The following is a 26,988-nucleotide window of genomic DNA, read 5'->3' as shown; positions in this document are numbered from 1 at the left end:
AAAAAAAAGAAAAAAAAACAGAAAAAAAAGAAATTAAATAAAGCAAAAAATTTAAATAAAACCTGTTAATCCCTGTTGACAAAATATACTCCATATATCCAGAAAATTGTCGTACAATAAATATCCAATGTCACGATTAGTTCCAATTTTTATTTTAAACAGAATCAATAATATCGTTGTTACAACCAATATTCCAAATATAGCAATCCAAATAGAATTAGAGAAGGTCTAAGAAGTGAAAAAGAAAATTCTTCTTTTTTAATTCGTAGAGTTTAACGCGTGAATAAAAAAAAAAAAAAAAAGAAAAAAAAAAGAAAAAAGAAGAAAAGAAAAAAAGTAAGATAGAAAGGAAAAAGCAAGATTTCGTTTAGGCGATTATCGTACTAGGAAATACGATGACCATTTAATCGAGAATATGTGTGGTTCCTGTATGTAAAGATAATTTTTCGAGAGCAAAAGTGGAAAAGTGAAGTCAACGGCATTCAATCTGGCATTTGTCATGGAAAATCCAGCAAAACAAATATCGGCACGTCCAGAATTTAATTCCCCAATTGCTCCGGACCAAGTATTTTCTTTTGGATTCCATCTTCCGAATGTTTTTACCTCGGAAGTGATATTGAAATTAAAATTTAAAATAAGACGAAGTTCTTTTAACAATCGTCCTAACAGACCCTCTAATTTGCCAGCTTTGTTTACAAATAGAAAATCCGATGACTAAAGAAGAAAAAAATGAAATAATAATGACGAATACGATCGATTAATAAATAGAAAGAAAAGATATCTTACCTTAATAATAATGACTCTCAATGTGTAACCCTTCATATTATATCTTCTCTCGTAAAGAGATACTGGAACCATTTTAATGATTCCATTCTCTAAATTCCAAGTTGCTAAATCATCGATCTGGGTTTGATTCGAATCGATCGAATACCACTCTCGTAAAATATTTTCTGTACCGCAACGTACCAACATTTCCGTATTGAATTTCAAATGAAATATATTATATGGTGGACTGTGACAATAAACGTGATCATTTGCCTTGTTGGTAAACAATACTAACCAGACACCAAAGGACATATCAAACGTTCTCGTTACTAAAGAGAACTCGTTAATGGCATCGTAATTGGATATAATCGCGATGTAATGTGGTCGTACGACTTGATTTACATAATACGACGATTCGTTCAATCTCGAAAAATAAAAGCTAGTGGTCGTAAAACCTTCGCGAGAAAGTGCACGCGTCAATTTGAACGTCGTCGTTGTCATTTCCATGTCTGAAAGGGGAAAAAAAAAGAAAAAAAAAAAGAAAAAAAAAAGAAAGTAAAAACAAAATAAATATAAAAATGACAATACAGTAGAATTATTAATTACCTTTTATCGAATCGGGATATAATAAAATTATAGAGTCCGTTCGATATAATTTGCAAATGTCGATGATGAGTGAAATGTTTTCGTCGTCGATAGAAAAAAATTCATACGTTCTCGCGATCTTCGGAAGAAGAGAAAAAAAAAAGAGTATTTTTAAACGCACAAGAAACGTCATTTTTTTTTTTTATCCTCTAAATATATCGATCGATGATTGATCATACGTTCTAATTTTACGAAGCGACGTGTAAAACGTACGTAACGTCAAAGAGGATCGTACGAGACTAAATTTCTAATTTAATGAAAGTAACTTATCGTGACTGTCGTACGAATAGAAATATATATATATATATATATATATATATATATGTATATACGTGACTTATGTGTATGTGCGTATTCTTGAGAAGAAAATAATTTTATGAGTACTGGCACTGGTATGTTAACATCGATCGGTTAAAGAAGTTTATTTTAATTTTCTTTTTTTTCTTATCTTTTTTTCTTTTTTACTTCATGTGCATAGTAAATTTGTAAATATATATATATATATTTGCAAATATATACAAATGTGCAATTGTATTTATTTAAAAAAATAACATTGTCCTTCCATCGAAATAATTTAATAGTTATTCTGATCGATATAAATGAGGTAAGAGCACTTGAGAAAATGATTTTCGATTAATACACGCCATATTTCAATTATTCTTTATGCGCAAACATTATGTTATAATAAAAAATTATTATAATCGATTAAAAAACTGTTCAATGATATATAAATATTCGATTGTAACATTAAGTTGATAATATGTTTCTTAACAATTTCAAGGATCAATTCAGGATATACAATAAATGGATATGATAATATCGTTTCTTAAGGTATATTTAATTCACGTCAATTATTTTATAAAATTGTTGCAAATATAATATCAAAAAATTTGCATTCATGGCCATTTTTAATCGAGTTAAACATTTGATAATAATATTACCAACTGTAATATTAGAACAAATATACTTAATTATTATATTGTAATTTAAAGTTTCTCAACACATAATCCGTAATCACAATATTAGAAGTTTAAACGATAACTGCTACCTTAAAAAAGTTTTCGTAAAAAGTTTTTTCTTTTTTTACGAAAAATCGACATCCTTCTAAAAGAATTAAAATATGTGTACAATCGATGTACAATCGACGAACAAAGAAAATCTGTAATACACAAGTCCACGCGTTTAATCTTAATCGAAGAGATTCTATATAAAATTTTAAAACTGTGCTAAATAATACAAAAGCATAGATATGCTTACAGATATTTCTATATTCTATTTGAAAAAATTATAATCAGAATATAAAGATTCATTGATAAAAAGTATTAACGTTATTGCGATTAATTCACGTACGACTTCTCTTATATTTTGCAATATTTTTTATACTTTTCTTCCTTTTTCCATAAAATCCTGACGATCTTTTCAATAATATATTATGTACAATCGATATCTTTTTTCTTTTACGATAGAAAATATACTTTTCTATGATTAGAACGCAAATACTTGTGATTGTACCAATTAGAATGAAAAAAATGAGCGATATAACGCTAGTTAAACCAACCGATTCGTATTTCAATATAAAATTCAATTCCTTTTTTAATATCGTATCTTTTAAGCGATTCATCATTCCATTGTTAAAGAATTTCTGCAAACTATGAATGATCTTATGATTTAACGTACGACAAAAGTAATTTCATATTTATACACGTTTACTTACTGAAAATTGATGACTTCAGTGTACGGATTATTTTTAGATAATATAATACCTAAATATTCTATACGTCCTGCATTAATACAAACCGTGTTACATGACGTTTTAAATTTAATAGCTTTCCTTTCTACAACTGACGCGTACAGTGCAATTTTTTGATTTTCACAAACCTGTAATTTAACATAACTAGTATTAAAAATAAAACTATATATTTATATATATATATATATATATATATATATATATATATATATATATATAAAATCTTTTGTTTTTTTTGTCTTTTTTAATATTTCATCGTACTCTTTCAAATCCTTCCTTGATAGTTAATGGCAATTTATTTTCTTCCGGTATCAACTTCATCAATTTCTTTGAAAATGGATCCCTCGCGTGCTATAAATAAATATTTTTTTTTATTTATCTTCATATAATTATTTTATACGATTGAATGACGAATATAAAATACGTATCATACTCACTGTAAATATATCATAATTAGACCCACCACGAAAGACAATAAATTGATAAGTACCGTCTTCGATTAAGCCCTCTAACGAATGAAAGGGTAATACGGAGATAGAAGATGTTAAAAAGCTTATCAAAGCGGCAGAATAAGCGGCCGATAAGACAACAGCCAAAAGAAATATAGAAAAATACGCTATTCTTAACGATGATCTATCTGGAAAGTCTAAAATACTTTTTTAATATACTAACTTACTTATGTATATAATTATTAAAAAAAAAAAAAGAAAAAAAAAGAAAAAACTAAATGAAACGATAAAGTTAATCAAAAAAAAAAAAAGAGAAAAAGAACTAAATGAATAATACCTTCCAGTCCCTGTTGACAGAATATACCCCAAATCTTTAGAAATTTATCGGACAATAATTGTCCAATGTTATGATCCGTACCAATTTTTATTTTGAGAAAAATTAATACGATCGTTGCAAAAGTTATTATTCCAAATATGGCAATCCAAATGGTATAGGAGAAAGTCTAAAATAGAAAGAAAAAAGAAAATTAAGTAATATCTTTTCAATTAATTTACTTGACAAAATGAACGACAATGACGAAAAAAAAAAAAAAATTATAAACATAGAAAAATGATTTTATTTAATAATTTTATCTTACTTGAAAATAGGATGACCATTTGATCGTGAATTTATTTGGTTCTTTGATGTAAATACAATGTTTCGTTAAAATAAGAGGAAAGGTAAAATCTACGACGTTCAATCTTGCACTGGTCATAGAAAAATCTGATATAGAAATGTCAGCTCGTCCTGCATATATCTCTCCGATTGCTCCTGACCATGTATTTTTTTTTGAATTCCATATTCCGTACTCGTCTACGCTCGAGACAATTTTCAAACTAAAATTAAGAGTTACGGAAAGTTCTTTTAATGTTTTGCCAAATGTTCCTTCTAATTCGTTATTCTCATCAACATTTACGAACGGCGAGTGCTGCGAATTTGTAAAGAGAAATAATGAAATATATTAAATGATATGCGAATCTTTTTAATAATAATAATAATAATAATAATAATAATAATAATAATAATAATAATAATAATAATAGAAAAAAGAAAAAAGAAAAGGATAGAAAATATTTATAACGAAAAATATCTCACCTTGACTATAACGGCCCTCATGGTCAAACCGTGCAAATTATATCTTCTATCGTAAAGAGAATTCTTTACAACTTTGGTCATACCATTTTCTAAATTCCAAATTGTTAAATCATCGATCTCGGTTCGATTAGAATCAATCGAATACCATTCACGTAAAATATTTTCTGTGCCACAACGTACTAACATTTCCGAGTTGAATTTTAAATGAAATATGTTACCTGGCGGACTGTGACAATAATCAAAACCGCGCCCCTTGTAAATAAATAATACTAACCAGGCGGCAAAGGACATATCGAATGTATTTGTCGCTAAAGAGAATTCATTGATAGCGTCGTAATTAGATATAACTGCGATGTAATGCGGTCGTACGATTCGTTTTACGTAATACGATGATTCGTGCAATTGAGAAAAGTACAAATTTGAGGTAGTAAAACCATCGCGAGAAAGTGCACGAGTCCATTTGAATATCGTCGTTGTCATTTCCATTTCTGTGTAAAAAAAAAAAAAAAAAAAAGGAAAAAGAAAGAAACAAAAAATAAAAAAAGAAAAAAGAAAAAGAGGAAAAGACAAAGAAGGAATATGAAAAAGCAACGAAGATTAAACAAAAGGAAAGAAATGAAATTGTGAAATAATTATCGTACCTTTTATCGATTCCCCGTATAAAAATATTATCGATTTGGTTTCGTATAATTTGCAAACGTCGATGATAAGAGGAACACCTTCGTCGCCGACAGATAATAATTCGTAGGATCTTATGACTTTCGGTAGTAATAAAAGTACGACGAACATCTTCAATTCCCCAATGAACGTCATTTTTCTTTTTCCTTTTTTTTCCTTTCCTTTCAAATACGATCGAAATATTTTATTTTTGCGACAGAATAAGATAATCCCGGGAGATTAAATTTCTAGACGTTCGAACAGAGAAATTATTTTCATTGCAAATATTGCAATGGTTGCAACAAATTTGAATGCAGGCTACGTCTATTGGTTTGCTTATTCGTGTGAGAAATATGATTTTATGCCTGTTAACATTGACCTATCGATGTCGATCTATTAATATATTTTATTTTCTGGTATACTTTTTATCATTTTTTTTTTTATTTTTTTCTTTTTTTTCCTTTTTTCTTTTTTTTTTTTTTTACCTTTTTCCTACCGCAATGTTTAATTGTATTATTGATGATTCTGATGATTCTATGAAAATAGGAATTATTTCATGCTACACTCTTCGACAGCTCTTTCAATGATATATTTAAAAGGATTGCAATTGGCATATGACAACAAAAACAACATGTGTTATTAGTCTTGTAAAAAAAAAAAAAAAAAAAAAAAAAAAACGGAAAGAAAAAAACATTATTAAATATTACCTTAGGATTTCGTGAATATTTCTTTCGTTGCTTGAAAAAATGTTTCCAGGGAAACCGAGATATTTAATTAGAAATTATTGAAAAATAAATAATCACAAACTTTATTTATTTTTAAATAAGAACTGATATTTATTTTTATCCAAAAGAAAAGAAAAAAAAAAAAAAGAAAAAAAGAGAAGAAAAAATATCTTTGACAAAATATCTTTGCAGTCAAAAGTTTATTTGTTAATACTTATCAGATTAATGAAAAGTTGATTGATCTAATTAACACGTGCTCGATGTTAGATCTATGTAAAATCGAGATTGAAGAAAATTGATGGCTTATTAATATACGACGTGCGTTATTATCACTTCCAATTAATTTTTTATCCAAATTATTTGATTCAATGTGAATAATAATTCGTTGAGACGATATACGGCAAGCTAATGGAAATAATTCTAACTTCGTTGAATTATTAAATTAAATTGAAAGAATAAAAAACTTTAGATAGAGTTTTGTACCTTTCCTTTTCTTTTTTTTTTCTCTTTTTCTTTTTTCAATGAAATCTATCGATAAAATAAAATTAAATGAAATTAATGAAACAATTGTGCCGTTTATTAATCGACTTATGTATGTAATGTAAGTTTCTTTGATTATGACACGTTAAAAAATTGTATATAATTTTAAAAATATTTTCTTAACTTGAAGCTTTTAATTTGGATTAATGACACGTCAAAGAACAGAGTGCATTTTTTAATTACAAAAATAATTTTTAAAAATAAATATATTTTACCTTGTTGGCATATTATTATATGATTATAATATACTCACAGTTATTATTATTATCTTCCTTTTTATCGTAAATGTCATTAAAATTAATGTCAATTAAATCATAAAACAATAAGAATTGTAAAAAAAGTTTCTACTATTATAGAATCACTTATGTACACACGTCTGTTATTTATGTTATTGCATTAAAACACGTAATACGTTTACATCGCGTACGATTATAAAATGCAATATTTTAACAAGAACGTAGCACTTCGATTAAAATAATAAAATAGTCGTTCTAATCGATATAAACGAGGCCAAGCACTTGACAAAATGATTTCGAACTGTCACACGTTAGAACACACACACACATATATATACTTTATATATTATACTAATTATTTCTTATGCGCATACGCGAACTTATCGTAGATAAGTAGAAAATTATTATAGTCGATTAAGGTTATATATATATGTATATATATATATACATGCATATGTATAAATATTTTATAATATAATCTTTAAATACGTAATATGTTTAATATAAATTTAATTTATAAATAATATAAATCGATACAATATAAGAATGTAATAAAATCAATTAAAAGGATATTAATTTCACATCAATTTCGTTTTATAATATATATATTATATGTAACAGATTTATTCGATTACATTACGATTTCTATCACGTTGATACGTGCAAAATTTTTTGATTTTGTCTTATATTGAAAAAAAAAAAAATAGATATGTTTATTGAAAAATTTCATTATTCAATAATAACGCTCTGTCACGATTCGTACATAAAAATGATGAATATAATTTCTTTTTTCTTTGTTTTTTTTTTCTGTTGTTTTTTCAACTACGAGAGAGATACACTTCGAAAGAATGAAAAAATATCCATACACTTGCCTTCGACAAATAATATATATATATATATTTGTTATACACTGATAGGTGTACACGTTTAATTTTAATCTAAAAAAAATTCTATTTACAATTTTAAAACTGTGCCAAATAATACAAAAACATAGATATGCGTATAGTTGTTTCTGCTTATGTGTTCCATAGAGGAAATTACAATCGGAATAATAATATTCATTGTCAAACGGGAAATTGGTATTGTCATGAGTAATTCACGCGATTACATTTGCGATTTCTTTTGTCTTTCGCAATATTTTTTAAAGTTTTCTTCCTTTCTATATAAAATTCTAACGAATTAAATAACGACATACGTTTTACCATAGACATTTTTTTCTTTTTACGAATGAAAATATACTTTTCTATGATTAAAATGAATATACTCAAAATAATACCAATTAATATGAGAAAAATAGGCGATATAATACTGACTATCTGAACTGGTTGCTGCTGCATCATATCGTTAAAATTCTTCTTAAATGTCACATCTTTTAAACGATTCATTATTCCGTTGTTGAAAAATTTCTGCAAGCTAGAACAAAATTGTACGATACGATTAATGTAAAATATAATAAATTCATTTTATTTCTTACTTACTGAAAATTGATGATACCGATGAATGGATTATGTTTAGATAAAATAATAGATAAACTGTCTATACGTCCTGTTTCAATAGAAACGACATTACATGGTATTTTAAAATTTACAACCTTTTTTATTTCGTCGGATGTATAGATCGCTTGTTTCCGATTTTTACAAATCTGTAATATAACAATAACGGGGATTATCAATAAAATTACATGAGTATACGAGTTATTCCTTTTTTCTTTTTTTCTTTTTTTTTTGTAGTAAGTACTTCATCGTACACTTCTAAATCCTTCTAATACAGTTATTGGTAACTTTTCCTCTTCTGGCATTAACTTCATTAATGTCTTCGCAAGTGGATCTGCTGAATTCTGTAAATAAATTTTTATTTACAATAAATATATATATATATATATATATATTTATTGTAAATATTTATTAGTTATTATATATGCATATATACATATATATACTACAACTACTTAAGACTTATCATACTCACTGCAAATATATCGTAGTCGGCCGTACCACGAATAACAATAAATTGATAAGATTCATCTTCAACGAAATTCTCTAATGATCGAAAAGGTAAGACATGGATAACGGACGTTAAAAAGCTTATCAAAGCAGCAGAATAAGCGGCCGATAAGATCACGGCCAAAAGAAATATAGAGAAGTATGTTATTCTTAACGATAATCTTTGTGGAAAGTCTAAAATCCAAAAGTTATATTTTTCTAATTTTTCTAAGTATTAAATTTTTCTAATTTTTCTAAGTATAATAATTAAAAAAAAAAAACAAGAAAAAAAGAAGAAAATTATATTGATCGAATATCGTGAAATATTTTATCAAACCTTGGAGTCCCTGTTGACAAAATATACCCCAAATTTCTAAAAAATTGTCCGATAATAAGTGTCCAATATTACGATCGGTTTCATTTTTTATTTTCAAAAAAATTAATAGGACCGTTGTAAAAACTAATACTCCAAAAATAGCAATCCAAATGGAATGAGAGAAAGTCTAAAAAAAAAAAAAAAAAGAATAATAATAAAATTTTTCTTTTGTTTTAATTCATTCAGAGAAAAATTATGAATTAGAAATTATCAATACCAAAAAATAAGATGACCATTTAATCGCGAATATCTTTGGTTCTTTAATGTATAGAAAATTTTTTGATAGTAAAAGAGGAAACGTGAAGTCAACGACATTCAATCTGGCACTGGTCATAGAAAAATCTGAAATAGAAATATCAGCACGTCCGACGTATAATTCCCCGATTGCTCCGGACCAAGTATTTTTTTTTGCATTCCAACTTCCATGCTCGTTTACTTCGGAAACAATTTTGAAACTACAATTTAATGTCACACAAAGTTCTGTTAATATTCTACCGAACATGCCGTCCAATTGGCCATTCTTATTTAAGTTTATGAACGGTGAATCCTACATTGAAAAATAAAAAAAAACAAGAAAAGAAATAATCAAGAATTAAACATATACGAATTTTATTTTGAATTGAACATATACAAAAAAATATTATATATATATATATATATATATTAGAAGAAAAAAACATTACCTTAACTATAACAGTTCTCATAACCAAACCCTGTAAACTGTATCTTCTATCGTAAAGAGAATCTGAAACCATTTTAACGATTCCTTTCTCCAAACTCCAATGTGCAAAATCATCGATCTCGGTTCGATTAGAATCGATCGAATACCATTCACGTAAAATATTTTCGTCACCGCAACGGACCAACATTTCCGTGTTGAATTTCAAATGAAATATATTACCCGGTGGATTGTGACAATAATCGAAACTATATCCCTTGTAAATGAATAATACAAGCCATACTGCATAAGGCATATTAAAATTATTGTTTGCTAAGGAGAACTGATTAATCGCATTGTTATTAGTTATAACCGCGACATAATGGGGTCGTACGATTCGTTTAATGTAGTACGATGTTTTGTGTAATTCTGAAAAGTATAAGGACACGGTCAGAAAACCTTCACGAGAAAGTGCACGCATCCATTTGAGTAACGTCGTTGCAACTTCCATTTCTGAGTAAAAAAAAAAAAGAAAAAGAGAAAATGAAAATAGTAAAACTAAATAAATAGTGAATAAAAAAGAAATATATATATATATATATATATATTTATATATATATAATTTTCCTACCTTCTATCGATTGGGCGTATAAGAATATTATAGATTTAGTTCCGTGTAATTTGGAAATGTCGATGATCAAAGATATGTATTCGTCGTCGTAAGAACGTCGTAATTCAAGTTCGTAAGATCTCACCATCAACGGGAGAAAAAGTATAAGAATAAAAATGAGAACGAGTATCTTTAATCGTATAAAGAACGTCATCTCTTCTTTTTTTTCTTTCTCTTTTATTATTTATTTATTTATCTTTTTATTTATTTATTCTTTTTTTTTTTTCTTTTTAATTCGAATCGAACGAATCGACGATAACCGCGTGTGCGATGATATTGACGGAAAAATGTTTTTACACGACAACAGAAGTACGTTCGATTGTTCGATATGTCGTTCGAAGCGAAATGAAGCCAGTGGTTGTTTACATATTCGTGCGAAAAATAATAGAAAAAAAGAAAAAAAGAAAAAAAAACTAATGTTATCTGTATTAGTATTGATTTATTTACGATCGATTAATGAACGGTCCTTTTCACTTTATCTTTATGTTTCTTTTTCTTCTTTGTTATAACGCGTATATAAGTATATACCACGTATAAGTACGTGTGTGTATATTTACATATCTACATGAACATGTTTATATGTTATCTTTCGTTTGATTCATAACGATTGTAAAAGATAACACAATGTAAACAATGTTGCAATTCCATTGGAATAATTATAATAGACGTTCTAATCGATATAAGTACGATCGATAAAATAACCATCCAACCAAATGATTTCAGATCATTAAATGTTTGAACAAATAAATATGAGGGTCGTTTAAAACAACGTTTCTCAACTTGTTCTATATGTTAAACGATAAATATTAACTTATCCGAAAGCAAAAAATGTAATGATTAATTTATAAAAATTTTCTATAATTTATTTGCATTAAACAATTGTATCTTTGAAATATAAATTTGACGATAAAAAATTTTTAAAACATATTATAAACATTTGTGCAAACGTATTAAATCGTACATCCAAAAGAGTTGAGAAATACTGATCTAGAAAGTAATAACTCTTTATGTAGAGAAGCCATATAAAACATTTGTTTAGACTAGGATTATTTATTTATAGATTCACTCATACGTTGACATAAACCAACGATTTATATTTCAATATTATTAATTCTGTGAGAACTGTCAAACGTAAGTACGGCCAGCATTATGAAGCACTATCTTATTATTCCAATGAAAAATTAATTGTAATTGCATGGTATATTTCTTTTGTAAAGAAATTAAATGAGAAATCAAATTTTAATTAAAAAGTAAAGAAATATCGTTTGCGGAGTTTTAATCATTTAACTTATGGTATACGAATGTTTTAAGAATTTAGATATGTAAATCGTAATAAATTTTGAAAAATAAATATTTAATTAATTAATATTGTCGTCGTTTAAAATATTTTTCAAAATGCCGATGTGAAAATTTCATGAATCCAGACGAACAATGAGATCTGTTATATTTACCCTTTTCCAAGTGTTGTAAAAAATATTGATTTCGAAGGAGTAAAAAGAAATTCATTGTTGAATTACAGCTGTGTATAAAGAGTTGCATATTGTCAGGCGCAAAAACAAATAACGTGGTTTTTTTTTCCTGTAGTCAGCACCGCATTGCGTAGAAGTAGAAATGCTTCTACTCGTACGAAAATATTTTTGAACACTTTACGATACCAAAATATTCTGTTCAAAATCCAAACTTGATTTCGAGCGATCATTATATTTTTTATAAATTGAATGAATTCTAAAAATAACGTTGTTTTTCACGAAAAGCTGATTTATAAAGGACGCCACAATGCTACGATGCTCACGCTAACACGCTGCGGAAGTTTATGACGGACGTATTGTATCAAATATGGGCGTGCGCAGAGATTATATATTGAAATGTAAGTATGTGTATAAATAAGTATGTATGTATATATATATATATATATATATATATATATATATATATATATATATACATATGTAGTGTAAATAGAAGTATATACTATAATATATTTGTATTAAATAAGTATAAAAATTATCGAGATATAAATTCGATATTAAAAAATTCTATGCAAATAAAAAAATTCGTCGAAAAGTAACATTAGTGTACTTAATATTTTACGAGGGTACATTTACGAATTGCTTGATAATTTGTGATATTTTTTATACTTTTTTTTTAATTCCTTTTTTTCATAAACTCCTGACGATTTAATAGATATAACAAATGTTATCATTGATATTCTACCTTCATTTAGCAAGAAAAAAATTAACATTTCTATGATAAGAATATAGATACTCAATAATAATATCAAAATAATTGGATAAAGGATATAAGCGCAATAAGGCTGATTATGCGAAACAATTGATCCTCGATAACTTCACATTTTAAATGTCGTATTTTTTTAAACGATTCATCATTTCATTATTGATAAATTTCTGCAAGCTAGAATGAGCTTGTGCTTTAACGTACGATAAATGAATATTTACATTATTAATTGTGTATCCTCTGAAAATTGATAATATCTATGAACGGAAAGTATTTCGATAAAATCATATTTACACTTTCTAAACGTCTTGTTACAATAGAAATCAAATTACAGGGCATTTTAACATTTACGATTATCTACATTAATAATTCGTCGTTCGTGTGAAATGATTAGTTTTCAATATTTACGAATCTGCAATTTAATAACAAATAATAAGAATAATAATAATACTATAAAAATAATGTTATAACAAATTAATACTCCAAAGGTAGAGAACAAAATGGAATGATCGAAAGCCTAAAAAAAAATAGCAACTTTTTAATTCATATCCAGATTAGAAAACATTATATTTTTATTATAAAAACTCTCATTATGAAACCCTGTAAATTATATCTTCTTCTTTCACGATGAGAAGTTAAAATAATTTTAGTTAATCCTTTCTCTAAGCTCCTTGTCAGTAAATCGTCAATTCATATCGATCGAATATCATCCTCGAAAAATATATTTTCTGTAACAGTCCAACATTTACAAGTTTAATTTTAAATGTGATATATTATCTGATGGACTGTAACAATAATCGAAGCCATCTTCCTTGTAAACGAATATCACTAACATTTATATATTTACATACATACTTTATACATTAACGTAATTATAGATACGATAATAAAAATGCAATGTTTTGAAATAAAATGTTGTACTCATTAAAATAATAAATTAACATAAATCGATTAATATAAACAAGGTAATTATTTGACAAAATGATTTATTACCAACAAATATTGTATTCTAATTTTAGTCTATATGCGAATGCATGTGATTATCGTAGACAAATATTAGAAAATAACAAGCAAAATGAAAAATTCGTTTAAAAACGAACATTAGCCTTGTCGTTAATAGTTCTCGCGTTGTCGTTTCCAATTCCTGTGATCTTTTGCAAAATTTTTTATATCTCTCTTCCTTTTCAAATTAATGCCTGACGATTTATTCGAAAGAGTACGATCTACCATTGACATCTTCTTCATCTTAGAAGAAAATATACATTTTTCTATGAACAGAATACAAATACTCAAAATGATACCAGTTTGAATGAAGAGAATAAGCGACATAACGCTATTTACGCAAACCGGTTCGTCCTTCTTCACATCATTGGATTTCTTCTTAAATGTCATATGCTTTAAACGATTCATCATTCCAATCTCGATAAATTTCTGCAAGCTAGAATGAGCTTTTGCTATAACGATAAATGCAATTGTACATTATTAATTGGTACTTACTGAAAATTGATAACCTTTGTGAATGGATTGTTTCTGGATAAAATCATGGCTACATTCTCTACGCGTCCTGTAGTAATAGAAGCCAGGTTACATGGTATTTTAAGATATGCAATCTTCTGTACTTCTTCGGACGTGTAGATTGCTAGTTTCCGATTTTTACAAACCTGTGATTTAAATAATAGATATTAAAATAAAATTATATATATATATATATATATATATAAAATGAAATAGTATATATATATACTATTTCATTTTGTTTTCTTATAATACTTTAGCGTACTCTTTCAAATCCTTCCGTTACATTTGATGTCAATTTTTCTTCTTCTAACATCAACTTCATCAATTTCTTTTCAAGCGGATGTTCCGAATTCTAGAAATATATATTTTGACTTGTCTTCAAGTACTTATTATATATGTATATATATATATATATACATAACAGCGTAGATAAAAAATATAATACTCACTGCAAATTTATCATAACTAGACGTACCACGAAAAACGGAAAATTGATAAGTACCGTCTTCAACGAACGTCTCTAATGAATTAAAGGGTAATTTGTGGATACCGGTAGTTAAAAAGCTCGTCAAAGATGCAGAATAAGCGGCTGATAATACAACAGTCAAAAGAAGGATAGAAAAGTATGCTATTCTTAAAGAAGATCTATTAGGAAAATCTAAATCAAACAAATAATTTATATAAATATAACCATTAAAAAAAGAAAAGAAGTAGAACAAGAAAGAAACAATTGGAAGAAAATTTAAGAACTATTGTATGATACCTGCCAGACCCTGTTGACAAAATATACCCAAAATCTCCAAAAAATTGTCTGACAACAAATCTCTTACTTTAAGATCGCTTCCATTCTGTATTTTGAGAAAAATTAGTAAAACCGATCCGACAATTAATATCACCAATATAGCTATCCAAATGGAATAGGAGAATGCCTTAGAAAAATATCAATTTTTTAATTTCTAAAGGTTAACCAAAGAAAAAGAAAAAGCTTGATTGCCAGGTATCGTACTAGAATAAAAGATGACCATTTAATCGCAAATATTTGTGGTTCGCGAATGTAAAGATATTTTTTCGTAAGCAAAAGAGGAAGCGTAAAGTCGACAGCATTCAATCTGGGACCGGTAATAGTAAAATCTCCAATAGAAATGTCAGCACGTCCAGCATATAATTCTCCCACTGCTCCGGACCAGGTCTTTTCTTTAGAATTCCAATTTCCATATTCTTCTACTTCCGAGACAATGTTGACACTAAAATTGAGAGTCACACAAAGGTTTCTTAATATTTTACCTAATATTCCATCAAATTTGCCATCCTCGTTTACGATTAGGAACGACGAATCCTAGTGAAGAAGAAAATTATAAATGTAAATTTATTTACCTAGAAAATAGAAAATAAATTCACACTGAAGAATATTTTACCTTAATTATAACAGCTCTCATTATCAAACCCTGTAAATTATATCTTCTTTTATAAAGAGAATCTGGAGCAATTTTAGCTATTCCTTTTTCTAAGCTCCACGTTGCTAAATCGTTGATCTCGGTTCGATTCGTATCAATTGAATACCACTCTCGTAAAATATTTTCTGTACCGCAACGTACCAACATATTCGAGTTGAATCTTAAATGAAATATGTTACCTGTTGGACTGTGACAATAATCGGAGCCTTGTCCCTTGTAAATGAATAACACTAGCCATGTAGCAAAAGACATGTCAAATGTACTGGTTGCTAAGGAGAACTCATTAATCGCATTATAATTTGAAATCACAACGATATAATATGGTCGTATGATTTGCCTTACATAGTACAACGATTTATGAAATTCCGAAAAGTACAAGTTCGTAGACGTAAATCCTTCGCGAGAAATTGCACGCGTCCATTTAAAAATCATCGTTTTCATTTCCATTTCTGAGAAAAAGGAATACAATGATAATTCAAATGAAGAAATGAAAATTAAAAATATTATTATAACACCTTTCATTGAATCCGAGTACAAGAAAATTATTGATTTCATTCCGTATAATTTGCAAATGTCGATGATAAATGGAACTTGTTCTTCGCCGATAGAAAGAAATTCGTAAGATCTTGCGATTTTCATAGGAAGAAGAAGAAAAAAAGGAACGAGTTTTGTTAATTGTACAAAGAACTTCATTTTTTTCTTAATCGTATTTCTTAAATCGAACGAACCGACGGACAACGATGTAATGAAATTTATGAAGAAAATTCTTGCATGGCAACGCAGAAAGATCATACTTTATTAAATATTAATTGATGAAATGCTTATAACCACTTGGAATATTACGATCGTCATGCTGACTAGAATAAATGTTTCTTTTCCGAAGACAATAATTTTATGCGTTTCTATATTACTTTATCATCGATCGATTAATAAACGTTGTTTATATTTCTCCAATCCTTATTTCTTTTCATTTTCTTCTTTGATGAATGAAATATATTTATATATATATATATATATATATATATATATATATATATATATATATATATATATATTATATATATATGTCCATCTATATTTGCGTATCTACCAACACGCGTTCAAAGCAAATGAATTTAAAATACATCGTCTTTAAAACAACATTATACTTCAATTAAAATAATTTATTAGATATTCTGATCGATATAAACGAGAAAAGCACTTGAGAAAATGATTTTCAACTGTCACACGTTAGAAGAGATAAACCGGAACATAATATTCCAATTATTTTTTATTCGCAAGAATTGCGAGTTTATCGTAATTAAATAATTATTAAACAAATAAGGATGATCAAACGGTATATAAAAATTTTGATTATAACGATATATAGATCATTTATTTTAAATTACTATTATACAGAAGTATGATTATAATTACGTTATAATTGCGATCTAATGAAAAAGATTCTATTTTATTTTTAAAATGTGCTAAATAATGCTAAAATTTATAATACGTTTATGCGTGTTTTCATTTCATTAGAATATTACAATCGATGTACAAAGATTTATTTAGAATGAATATCAATGGTACTGTTAATATTTTACGCGTGCACATCTGCGATTCGTGTAATATTACGCAAAATTTTTTATACTTTTCTTCCTTTTAATATAATATACGGATGATTTTTTCAACGAAATAAGATCTAACATCGTCTCCTTCTTACTTTTATGAGCGAAAAAAACACTTCTCTATGATCAAAATGCAAATACTTAAAACCGTACCAATTAGAATAAATAAGATAAGTGATATTACGCTGGTTATGCGAACAGGTTGATGATATATTTTATCGTCAGATTCCTTTTTAAACGTCATATCTTTTAAACGATTTATCATACCATTGTTGATAAATTTTTGCAAGCTAGAACCAGCCAGTGCTTTAACGTATGATAAATGAAAATTTACATTATAAATAGTGTACTTACTGATAATTGATAACGTCTGTGAATTGATTGTGCTTAGATAAAATCATCCCTAAACTGTCTATACTTCCCATTTCAATAGAAATCAGGTTACATGGTATTTTATGAAATTCACTCCTTTCAACTTCGTCGATCGCATAAATTGCTAGTTTTTGATTTTTACAAATCTGTAATTTAGTAACAGGTATTACAAATAAAAAAAAAAAAATATATATATATATATATATATATATAAATATAAAATCTATTTTTTTTTTTAATATTTCTTCGTACTCTTCTAAATCCTTCCAAAATATTTACTGGCAATTTTTCATGTTTTATCATCAACTTCATCAATTTCTTTGCAAGCGAATATTCCGAATTCTACAAATAAATATATTTCTTTATCTTCATATATGTACTTATTGCTTTATACACATATATACTGTGTATCAAAAAAAAAAAAAAAAAAGAAAAAAAACAGGATTAATACGCATAATATTTACTGCAAATACGTCATAATCAGCTGATCCACGAACAACAGCAAGTTTATAACTACCGTCCGCAACAAAGTCCTCTAACGAATGAAAAGGTAATACGGTGGTAGCAGATGTTATAAAGCTTATCAAAGCCGCAGAATATGCGGCATTTAAGACTACAGCCAAAAGAAATATAGAATAGTATGCTATCCTTAACGAAGATCTATTAGGAAATTCTAAAGGAAACGAATAGTTTGTTGAAATATTATTAATGAAAAAAGAACTAAAAGAAAAATCTAGTAACATTGAATCAAACCTGCGAGTCCCTGTTGACAAAATATACCCCAAATGTTTAGAAATATATCGGCCAATAAATGTCCTATGTAACGATTCGATCCATATTTTATTTTGAGAAAAATTAATAATATCATTCCACAAAATGATATTACAAATATAGCAATCCAAACGGAATTGGAGAAAGCCTGATGAATAAGAAATTATTTAATTCGCGACAATTGAACTATGAAAAAAGTTAAGAAATATTAAAATTTCATTGCAATTTATCGTACGAGAAAATAAGACGTCCATTTGATCGCATATATCTGCGGTTTTTGAATGTAAAGATAACTTTTTGAAAGTAACAGAGGAAGAGTGAAGTCAACGACATTGAATCTTGCACTGGTAATAGAAAAATCTGAAATAGAAATGTCAGCACGTCCAGCATATAATTCCCCGATTGCTCCTGACCATGTATTTTTTTTTGAATTCCATATACCATACTCGTCAACTTCCGAGACAACGTTCAAACTAAAATTTAGAGTCATACAAAGTTCTTTTAATATTATACCAAACATACCGTCCAATTGGCCGTCCTTGTTTACATTTACGTATAGTGAATTCTGCGAGAAAGAAAAAGAAATAATAAAGAAAGAAATAAATCATTATTTTTATTTTGAGGAAAAAACAAATTTTTGATAGATCAAAATAAAACAATGATTTATTTTATATTTAATATGAAAATCGATAATATCTTCAGAATGTAAATATTTTACCTTAACTATAACAGCTCTCATGATCAGACCATGTAAATTATATCTTCTATCATGAAGTGAAGTAGGTAATATTCTGGTTATTCCTTTTTCTAAGCTCCATGTTGCTACATCGTCGATCTCGGTACGATTCGGATCGATCGAATACCAATCTCGTAAAATATTTTCTGTACCGCAACGGACCAACATTTCCGAGTTGAATCTTAAATTAAATATATTACCTGGCGGACTGTGACAAAAATCAAATCCATGTTTCTTGTAAATGAATATCACTAGCCATGCAGCAAAGGACATGTCGAAGGTACTAGTTGCTAAAGAAAATTCATTAAACCCATTGTAATCGGATATAACTACGATGTAATGTGGTCGTACAGTTCGCTCTACGTAATAAAGCGATTCGGCCAATTCTGAAAAGTATAAGTTCGAAGTCACAAAACCTTCGCGAGAAAGGGCACGCGTCCATTTGAACACAATCGTTGTCATTTCCATTTCTGAGGGAAAAAAGAAAAACGAAAAAAAAGTATAAAGATAATAAAAATAATAAGAAGAAAATGAGAAATATTATCTCGCACCTGTTATCGATTTGGCGAATAAGAAAATAATAGATTTTGTTTTGTATAATTTGCTAACTTCGATAAACAAAGGAACGTATTCGTCGCCGGTAGAAAGTAATTCGCTAGATCTTGCGATCGTCGGAAAAAAAAGAAGGAAAAGAAGAACAAATATCGTTAATCGTACGAAGTACCACATTTCTATCTGTTTTTTTTTGTTTTTCTATATCGATCAATAAATTTATAAATGACGACTATTCCTCGGATACACGATTAAGGTTGTCGAGAAATTCCTTGGAAAAATGTTTACGCGACAGCGAACGAAGATCGTATGAGACTAAATTTGTAAACTTTTGAGAGATTTATGGTCTCTTCGATTATATCCTGATTGACGTACAGATATGAATGGACGTGACGTGTGTTAAAGAAAAAAAAATTAATTTATGAGTGCTGGCATTGATTTTTTATCGATCATTTATTAAATGTTTTTATCATTCTCCTCTTTTTCTTCCTTTCCATTCTTTTGTTGTCTTTTTTTTCCTCCCTCAACGTGTGAATATAATCCTGCCTAGATCTACGTATCTACATGCACACTTTACAAATTTACCTTATTCTAGAAAGATAATAAAATGGAATATAATAAATAAAATATTGCACATATTAAAATAAATTAACATAAATCGATTAATATAAACTAGGCAATTATTTGACAAAATGATTTATTAATCAACAAACATTGTATTCTAATTTTTCTCTATATGCGAATGCATGTGATTATTGTAGACAATTATTGTAATAGATTAAAAATATGTGTAATATTAGAAAATTACAAGCAAAATGAAAAATTCGTTTAAAAACGAACATAAGCCTTTTCGTTAATAGTTCTCGCGTTGTCGTTTCCGATTCCTGTGATCTTTTGCAAAATTTTTTATATCTCTCTTCCTTTTCAAATTAATGCCTGACGATTTATTCGAAAGAGTACGATCTACCATTGACACCTTCTTCATCTTAGAAGAAAATATACATTTTTCTATGATCAGAATAAAAATACTCAAAATGATACCAGTTTGGATAAGGAGAATAATTGACATAATGCTGTTTATGCAAACCGGCTGATGCTTCTTCACATCACTGGATTTCTTCTTGAAGGACGTATCCTTCAAACGATTCATCATTCCATTCTCGATAAATTTCTGCAAACTAGAATGACCTTTTGATGTAACTATAAATGCAATTGTACATTATTAATGAGTACTTACTGAAAATTGATAATCTTTGTGAATGGATTGTTTTTAGATAAAATCATGGCTACACTCTCTACGCGTCCTGTATCAATAGAAGCCAGGTTACATGGTATTTTAAGATATGCAAACTTCTGTACTTCCTCGGACGTGTAGATTGCTAGTTTCCGATTTTTACAAACCTGTGATTTAAATAACAGATATTAAAATAAAATTATATATATATATATATATATATATATAAAATGAAATAGTATATATATATACTATTTCATTTTGTTTTCTTATAATACTTTAGCGTACTCTTTCAAATCCTTCCGTTACATTTGGTGTCAATTTTTCTTCTTCTACCATCAACTTCATCAATTTCTTTTCAAACGGATGTTCCGAATTCTAGAAATATATATTTTGACTTGTCTTCATGTACTTATTATATATATATATATATACATAACAGCTTAGATAAAAAATATAATACTCACTGCAAATTTATCATAACTAGACGTACCACGAAAAACGGAAAATTGATAAGTACCGTCTTCAACGAACGTCTCTAATGAATTAAAGGGTAATTTGTGGATACCGGTAGTTAAAAAGCTCGTCAAAGATGCAGAATAAGCGGCTGATAATACAACAGTCAAAAGAAGGATAGAAAAGTATGCTATTCTTAAAGAAGATCTATCAGGAAAATCTAAATCAAACAAATAATTTATATAAATATAATCATTAAAAAAACAAAAAGAAGTAGGACAAGAAAGAAACAATTGGAAGAAAATTTAAGAAATATTATTTGATACCTGCCAGTCCCTGTTGACAAAATATACCCAAAATCTCCAAAAAATTGTCTAACAATAAATCTCTTATTTTACGATCGGTTCCATTCTTTATTTTGAGAAAAATTAATAAAATCGATCCAACAATTAATATCACCAACATAGCTATCCAAATGGAATAGGAGAATGCCTTAGAAAAATATCAATTTTTTAATTTCTAAAGGTTAAGCAAAGAAAAAGAAAAAGTTTGATTGCCAGGTATCGTACTAGAATAAAAGATGACCATTTAATCGCAAATATTTGTGGTTCGCGAATGTAAAGACATTTTTTCGTAAGCAAAAGAGGAAGCGTAAAGTCGACAGCATTCAATCTGGGACCGGTAATAGTAAAATCTCCAATAGAAATGTCAGCACGTCCAGCATATAATTCTCCCACTGCTCCGGACCAGGTCTTTTCTTTAGAATTCCAATTTCCATATTCTTCTACTTCCGAGACAATGTTGACACTAAAATTGAGAGTCACACAAAGATTTCTTAATATTCTACCTAATATCCCATCCAATTTGCCATCCTCGTTTACGATTAGGAACGACGAATCCTAGTGAAAAAGAAAATAATAAATGTAAATTTATTTAACTAGAAAATAGAAAATAAATTCACACTGAAGAATATTTTACCTTAACTATAACAGCTCTCATTACCAAACCCTGTAAATTATATCTCCTTTTATAAAGAGAATCTGGAGCAATTTTAGCTATTCCTTTTTCTAAGCTCCACGTTGCTAAATCATTGATCTCGGTTCGATTCGTATCAATCGAATACCACTCTCGTAAAATATTTTCTGTACCGCAACGTACCAACATATTCGAGTCGAATCTTAAATGAAATATGTTACCTGGTGGACTGTGACAATAATCGGAGCCTTGTCCCTTGTAAATGAATAACACTAGCCATGTAGCAAAAGACATGTCAAATGTACTGGTTGCTAAAGAGAACTCATTAATCGCATTATAATTTGAAATCACAGCGATATAATACGGTCGTATGATTCGCCCTACATAATACAACGATTTGTGCAATTCCGAAAAGTTCAAGTTCGTAGACGTAAATCCTTCGCGAGAAATTGCACGCGTCCATTTAAAAATCATCGTTTTCATTTCCATTTCTGAGAAAAAGGAATACAATGATAATTCAAATGAAGAAATGAAAATTAAAAATATTATTATAACACCTTTCATTGAATCCGAGTACAAGAAAATTATTGATTTCATTCCGTATAATTTGCAAATGTCGATGATAAAAGGAACTTGTTCTTCGCCGATAGAAAGAAATTCGTAAGATCTTGCGATTTTCGTAGAAAGAAGAAGAATAAAAGGAACGAGTTTCGTTAATTGTACAAAGAACCTCATTTTTTCCTTGTGTATTTCTCAAATCGAAAGAATCGGACTAGTTCTCAATTAGAACGAATGGGCAGACAACGATATAATAAAATTTATGAAGAAAATTCTTACACGACAAGAATGAAGAATACTCTTTATTAAATATTAATTGTTGAATGACTTATAAACCATTTGGAATATTACGATCGTCATGCTGATAAGTATAAATGTTTCTCCTTCGAAGAAAATAATTTTATGCTTTCCTATATTAGTTTATCATCGATCGATTATTAAACGTTGTTTTTATTTCTTCAATGTTTATTCCTTTTAATTTAGATTTAAAACAAACTATTAGATGGACCATAAAGTAATGTCGCTTTTTTAAATTAAATTCAAACGTATAAATTTTTAACAAGTTTTTATTTTTAATCACAATCGAATATCGACATGCGCAGAAACGACATTACTTACCGGTCCATCTAATATTTAAAGCAAACGTTGTGAAAATAATGTGACCAGAACAGATCGTTTTAACCGTCGCATTTTTTTTGGAAAAAGGTTGTCTTTAATAAATGCCTGACACTAAAAGTGATATAAGTCAAGTATCAGGAGAAACGTCATTAAAAAAATACTAGGCTTATATTAACGTGCAATGTTGAAATGCGATGAGATAGATCTAAAGATAAAAAGATAAGATTCCCCGACAAAAAAATGACATTTAATATTTATGTGAGTGTGCATGAATATTCTGCGTTATGTAAAATTGTAATCGTTATGTTTCGCACTTCAACGATCATTTTTATCCTTGCACTTTGCATCCAATGTAAATTTAATGATAGATCAATGATAATTATACAATAATACATATGATACAGCTATCGTATGCACATCCACTTGCGGATCAAATGGGATTATTGTCAACTACGTATATATATATATATATATATATATAGGTTTATTAAAAATAATTGATAATAAATCCACATAACACACTTCATTATCTATCATAAGATCCTTTATTAATTAGACGTTGATCACAACGTTGATATATGTATATAACATCTGCTTCTTCCCCGAAATACAAAAAATAAATATAGATAATACGTTTAAGAATTTAACTTGTACCGTTGGAGTTAAAATTAATCGTATTCTTTAGAATAGAATCGATATAATTCAACTCAATTATTTTAGTCGATTTAATTTCTTACTTTTCTTTTTCTTTTTCTTTTGTTCTTTTAATTTCTTAAGCGTGAGATCTTTTATCTTTTTATTTTTATCTTAATTTATATTAATTGGCGTATAAGAATCATTCATCAAATTATCGACACGTTTCACATATTGCCTTTACAATGCTCTCCTTTCTTTACTCCATTTATTTATTTATTTATTTTTTTTTTATTTTCTTTTTTTTTTATTGTTTTTTTCTTCTTTTTTAGATAAATACCATAACGACGATCGAATTACAAAAAATTATTTACACTTTACTTCTTCAAATAGAAACGTAAAATACGATTCCGTTTTCTTTTTTTCCTTTTTAACAAATTCGAAAACCTTCCATCGAATTCGGTTCGATCGAGCAATATGCAAAGGCAATTTTTAAAAATACTGATTAATCTTTTATCTAAATATATACGAGCATAATAACATCAAGTCTTATCATTTGTAAATGTAGAGATTCTTTTTTCTTTTTTCTTTATTCTTTTTTGTTTTTTTTTTTTTTTGTTTTTTCATTTTAATCGTGGAAGCAGCGAGTAGGTCGTTTAATCTTACGAGCAAGCTTAAAAAATGGCTATTAATATATCTAGACGACTGAAAATTTAAATGTTCACCGATGTCGATCATTATTAGATTCTACTCGGTAGATTATGATCTAGCAAACGGAGAACATTGTCAATTATTTATCATTATCATTATCATTATCATTATCATTATCATTATCATCGTCATTATTATTATTATATCAATATACAACACACTGCGCCAGTTATTTATATATATATATATATATATAGATAACACAAGTTGGTGCTACGAAGCTATAGTATTTGAAAAAAAAACAAAAAAAAAAAAAAGAAAATATATATATATTTATATAAAAGTAAATAATAATAAACTAAAGTTCTACAATCGAACGACCTCTCTACTGACATCCCAGAAGTAGACTTATTTAAATATTATATCCTAGTAAATATCACAACCTGAAACTCTACAACTATTGTCATTACACATAATGGAAAATGAATGATAAATGAACACTTGAGAAAATAAAGACCATTCGTTAGGAGAAAGAGATTCATCGGTGATATTTAAGAAGATGAAATACGATAGAAAAGTAAGATAAATTGAAAATCATAGATTTACAGAATATTTAAGAATCGTCACTATCACTATCTTGACGTTCACGTGGTTCTTCTTCGAGAGGAGCATTGTCAACATTTCTTTCAGTATTAAACCATCTATTAACGAACCACCAATGAACCGACAATCTACTATGATTGCACTCTGCTCTTTCACATCTACCAAGAAATTGACAAATCCTAGCTAGATTCTGATTTCTTATACAAGAATCGTCGCACGTATGTTGACGTTCCGTTGAACGATTCATGAGACAAACGGAAGCTGATGAAGTAGAAGGATTATAAGAGGTCGAGGCAAAGATCGATCTGATATTCGCTGAAGTACCAGCATCTGTTGATCCTCCTGTTGATGTTGAAGCAGCTGTAGTATCAGAATTACCAGTGGGTGCTGAACCAGAATAAGATCGATCGATTCTACCAATGTGAATCGTTGCATAAAGCGGATTATTAACGGATGAACCAATTCTATTGATCCAATCGACATATCTTCCAACTTGCATCGATGAACTCGAACTAGGCATTGTCTTATTTCGGCAAACACAACCAGCAGGACTTCGATGATGAGAATCTTTACCTCTGGAAGATGATGATTCGGTTGATCGATTATTACCAGATGAGAGTTTTGCATAATCGCCACGACAAAAGGGACATTTGCAATTTCTAGATAACTGATATATATACTGTCTCGCAGTATTGTTGGTATCTTGATAACGAAGTCTATTATGTAAACTCTGACAATGATGACAGATATATCTCGAATCCAAATGTCTACAATAAGGACAAGAACAATTGTAACCCAAAGGATAAGCTGATCGTCTGGTAGAAGCATAAGCGAGATTTTCGCTGGAAAAACAATTTCGTCCGAGTCTTCCCAAACGGCTTTGACAAAATTGATTGCCCATTCTGGATGAATCTAAATAAACGTGTCGTGGTTGATCGTATTGATTAAAATTTCTCGAGTCGATCTCGTTCAAGAAATGACCACCAGAGATCAGATTCAACATTTGATATTTCAAACGAGAATAAGCTCTATTACGGCAAGAAGATCGATCGTCGATTCTCTCGTATATATGATCATCCGTAGGATTCTGATTATTTGGATTATTAACAATATCGTTACGACCACCCTCAGCGTTATGTTCACCTTCGTTTTCTTCGTCGTCGTCGTCGTCGTTGTCCAATCTCTCGTAAATATTTTCTTCTGGTTCCTGATGTTGTCGAGCTCTGTTATAATTCCTAACAAGATCAATTGGATTTTGATAATTAGGATTAAGATTCGGATGTGGTTGAGCCGCACCAGGAGGCCGATTTTGAAAATTACGTGCAACGCGAACAGCATTCTGATAAGACTCATCCCTTTCCTGATTTCTATTTTGATTCATAACTACAACAGCCAATTCCCCGTTCTCGTATCTCTGACAAACGCAA

At 28.3% G+C, this 26,988-nt stretch overlaps 7 protein-coding genes across 8 annotated transcripts in view; all 7 read right to left on the bottom strand.

The window, feature by feature from the left end:
- Positions 1 to 1,274, bottom strand: part of LOC118440086 (putative glutamate receptor) — a 2,257-nt gene extending 983 nt beyond the window's left edge. The window contains exons 1-3 of the mRNA XM_035862592.2: positions 787 to 1,274; positions 385 to 714; positions 63 to 228 (exon numbers count right to left, since the gene is read on the bottom strand). Coding sequence (XP_035718485.2) covers positions 63 to 228; positions 385 to 714; positions 787 to 1,272 — 982 coding nt within the window. The 5' untranslated portion in view covers positions 1,273 to 1,274. The remainder of the gene's footprint in view (positions 1 to 62; positions 229 to 384; positions 715 to 786) is intronic.
- A 973-nt stretch (positions 1,275 to 2,247) lies between these two features.
- LOC118440087 (putative glutamate receptor) lies at positions 2,248 to 5,245 on the bottom strand. Its single transcript, XM_035862593.2, has 9 exons — positions 4,745 to 5,245; positions 4,248 to 4,577; positions 3,947 to 4,112; positions 3,598 to 3,806; positions 3,422 to 3,511; positions 3,125 to 3,288; positions 2,761 to 3,059; positions 2,539 to 2,682; positions 2,248 to 2,354 (listed from the first exon to the last, which is right to left on the bottom strand). Exons 1-9 carry the CDS (start codon positions 5,228 to 5,230, stop codon positions 2,248 to 2,250), a joined length of 1,995 nt encoding a protein of 664 aa, XP_035718486.2. The 5' UTR covers positions 5,231 to 5,245.
- A 2,472-nt stretch (positions 5,246 to 7,717) lies between these two features.
- Positions 7,718 to 12,274, bottom strand: LOC146872778 (glutamate receptor 1-like). 2 transcript variants are annotated; one of them, XM_085659246.1, is made up of 8 exons: positions 12,040 to 12,274; positions 9,944 to 10,005; positions 9,478 to 9,807; positions 9,222 to 9,387; positions 8,871 to 9,079; positions 8,650 to 8,739; positions 8,381 to 8,544; positions 7,718 to 8,315 (listed from the first exon to the last, which is right to left on the bottom strand). In XM_085659246.1, exons 1-8 carry the CDS (start codon positions 12,125 to 12,127, stop codon positions 7,988 to 7,990), a joined length of 1,437 nt encoding a protein of 478 aa, XP_085515372.1. In that variant the 5' UTR covers positions 12,128 to 12,274; the 3' UTR covers positions 7,718 to 7,987. The 2 variants fall into 2 exon arrangements, with proteins under 2 accessions (XP_085515372.1, XP_085515371.1); XM_085659245.1 differs by lacking the exon at positions 12,040 to 12,274 and having other exon boundaries at positions 9,944 to 10,429.
- Positions 12,275 to 13,478: 1,204 nt separating this feature from the next.
- Positions 13,479 to 16,244, bottom strand: LOC118440063 (putative glutamate receptor). Its single transcript, XM_085659247.1, has 8 exons — positions 15,757 to 16,244; positions 15,348 to 15,677; positions 15,105 to 15,270; positions 14,791 to 14,999; positions 14,604 to 14,693; positions 14,321 to 14,484; positions 13,924 to 14,261; positions 13,479 to 13,551 (listed from the first exon to the last, which is right to left on the bottom strand). Exons 1-7 carry the CDS (start codon positions 16,240 to 16,242, stop codon positions 13,937 to 13,939), a joined length of 1,770 nt encoding a protein of 589 aa, XP_085515373.1. The 5' UTR covers positions 16,243 to 16,244; the 3' UTR covers positions 13,479 to 13,551; positions 13,924 to 13,936.
- Positions 16,245 to 17,499: 1,255 nt separating this feature from the next.
- Positions 17,500 to 19,751, bottom strand: LOC118440088 (glutamate receptor 1-like). Its single transcript, XM_085659345.1, has 7 exons — positions 19,264 to 19,751; positions 18,781 to 19,110; positions 18,528 to 18,693; positions 18,239 to 18,447; positions 18,027 to 18,116; positions 17,757 to 17,920; positions 17,500 to 17,692 (listed from the first exon to the last, which is right to left on the bottom strand). The coding sequence occupies exons 1-7, from the start codon at positions 19,747 to 19,749 to the stop codon at positions 17,500 to 17,502; spliced, it is 1,638 nt and encodes a 545-aa protein (XP_085515471.1). The 5' UTR covers positions 19,750 to 19,751.
- Positions 19,752 to 20,686: 935 nt separating this feature from the next.
- LOC118439891 (putative glutamate receptor) lies at positions 20,687 to 22,989 on the bottom strand. Its single transcript, XM_085659250.1, has 7 exons — positions 22,502 to 22,989; positions 22,093 to 22,422; positions 21,850 to 22,015; positions 21,535 to 21,743; positions 21,356 to 21,445; positions 21,071 to 21,234; positions 20,687 to 21,011 (listed from the first exon to the last, which is right to left on the bottom strand). The coding sequence occupies exons 1-7, from the start codon at positions 22,985 to 22,987 to the stop codon at positions 20,687 to 20,689; spliced, it is 1,770 nt and encodes a 589-aa protein (XP_085515376.1). The 5' UTR covers positions 22,988 to 22,989.
- Positions 22,990 to 23,470: 481 nt separating this feature from the next.
- On the bottom strand, positions 23,471 to 26,946 carry LOC118439929 (uncharacterized). Its single transcript, XM_035862206.2, has one exon. It carries the CDS (start codon positions 26,940 to 26,942, stop codon positions 25,572 to 25,574), a length of 1,371 nt encoding a protein of 456 aa, XP_035718099.1. The 5' UTR covers positions 26,943 to 26,946; the 3' UTR covers positions 23,471 to 25,571.
- Positions 26,947 to 26,988: the final 42 nt, after the last annotated feature.

This window comes from Vespa mandarinia, chromosome 9 (genome assembly GCF_050613455.1).
Source record: "Vespa mandarinia isolate Hongniang chromosome 9, ASM5061345v1, whole genome shotgun sequence".
Classification (NCBI taxonomy): domain Eukaryota; kingdom Metazoa; phylum Arthropoda; class Insecta; order Hymenoptera; family Vespidae; genus Vespa; species Vespa mandarinia.
This window is presented reverse-complemented; position numbering and strand designations above follow the sequence as displayed.

Coding starts and splice junctions, on each gene's coding strand:
- LOC118440087 (XM_035862593.2), bottom strand. CDS start 5,230: ATGGAAATGACAACGACGATATTCAAATGGACTCGTGCACTTTCTCGC. Junction 4,578..4,744: donor TGAGGGCCGTTATAGTCAAG/GTGAGATATTTT, acceptor ACAAATTCGCAG/CACTCGCCGTTCGTAAATGT. Junction 3,512..3,597: donor CTAATTATGATATATTTACA/GTGAGTATGATA, acceptor ATTTATTTATAG/CACGCGAGGGATCCATTTTC.
- LOC146872778 (XM_085659245.1), bottom strand. CDS start 10,429: ATGGAAGTTGCAACGACGTTACTCAAATGGATGCGTGCACTTTCTCGT. Junction 9,080..9,221: donor TTGTCAACAGGGACTCCAAG/GTTTGATAAAAT, acceptor TTTGGATTTTAG/ACTTTCCACAAAGATTATCG. Junction 8,316..8,380: donor ATCGGTATCATCAATTTTCA/GTAAGTAAGAAA, acceptor ATTTTGTTCTAG/CTTGCAGAAATTTTTCAACA.
- LOC118440063 (XM_085659247.1), bottom strand. CDS start 16,242: ATGGAAATGAAAACGATGATTTTTAAATGGACGCGTGCAATTTCTCGC. Junction 15,271..15,347: donor AATGGTCATCTTTTATTCTA/GTACGATACCTG, acceptor TATTTTTCTAAG/GCATTCTCCTATTCCATTTG. Junction 14,485..14,603: donor TAACGGAAGGATTTGAAAGA/GTACGCTAAAGT, acceptor TTTAAATCACAG/GTTTGTAAAAATCGGAAACT.
- LOC118440088 (XM_085659345.1), bottom strand. CDS start 19,749: ATGGAAATGACAACGATTGTGTTCAAATGGACGCGTGCCCTTTCTCGC. Junction 18,694..18,780: donor AATGGACGTCTTATTTTCTC/GTACGATAAATT, acceptor CTTATTCATCAG/GCTTTCTCCAATTCCGTTTG. Junction 18,117..18,238: donor CTGATTATGACGTATTTGCA/GTAAATATTATG, acceptor ATTTATTTGTAG/AATTCGGAATATTCGCTTGC.
- LOC118439891 (XM_085659250.1), bottom strand. CDS start 22,987: ATGGAAATGAAAACGATGATTTTTAAATGGACGCGTGCAATTTCTCGC. Junction 21,446..21,534: donor CTAGTTATGATAAATTTGCA/GTGAGTATTATA, acceptor ATATATTTCTAG/AATTCGGAACATCCGTTTGA. Junction 21,235..21,355: donor TAACGGAAGGATTTGAAAGA/GTACGCTAAAGT, acceptor TTTAAATCACAG/GTTTGTAAAAATCGGAAACT.
- LOC118439929 (XM_035862206.2), bottom strand. CDS start 26,942: ATGAATCAAAATAGAAATCAGGAAAGGGATGAGTCTTATCAGAATGCT.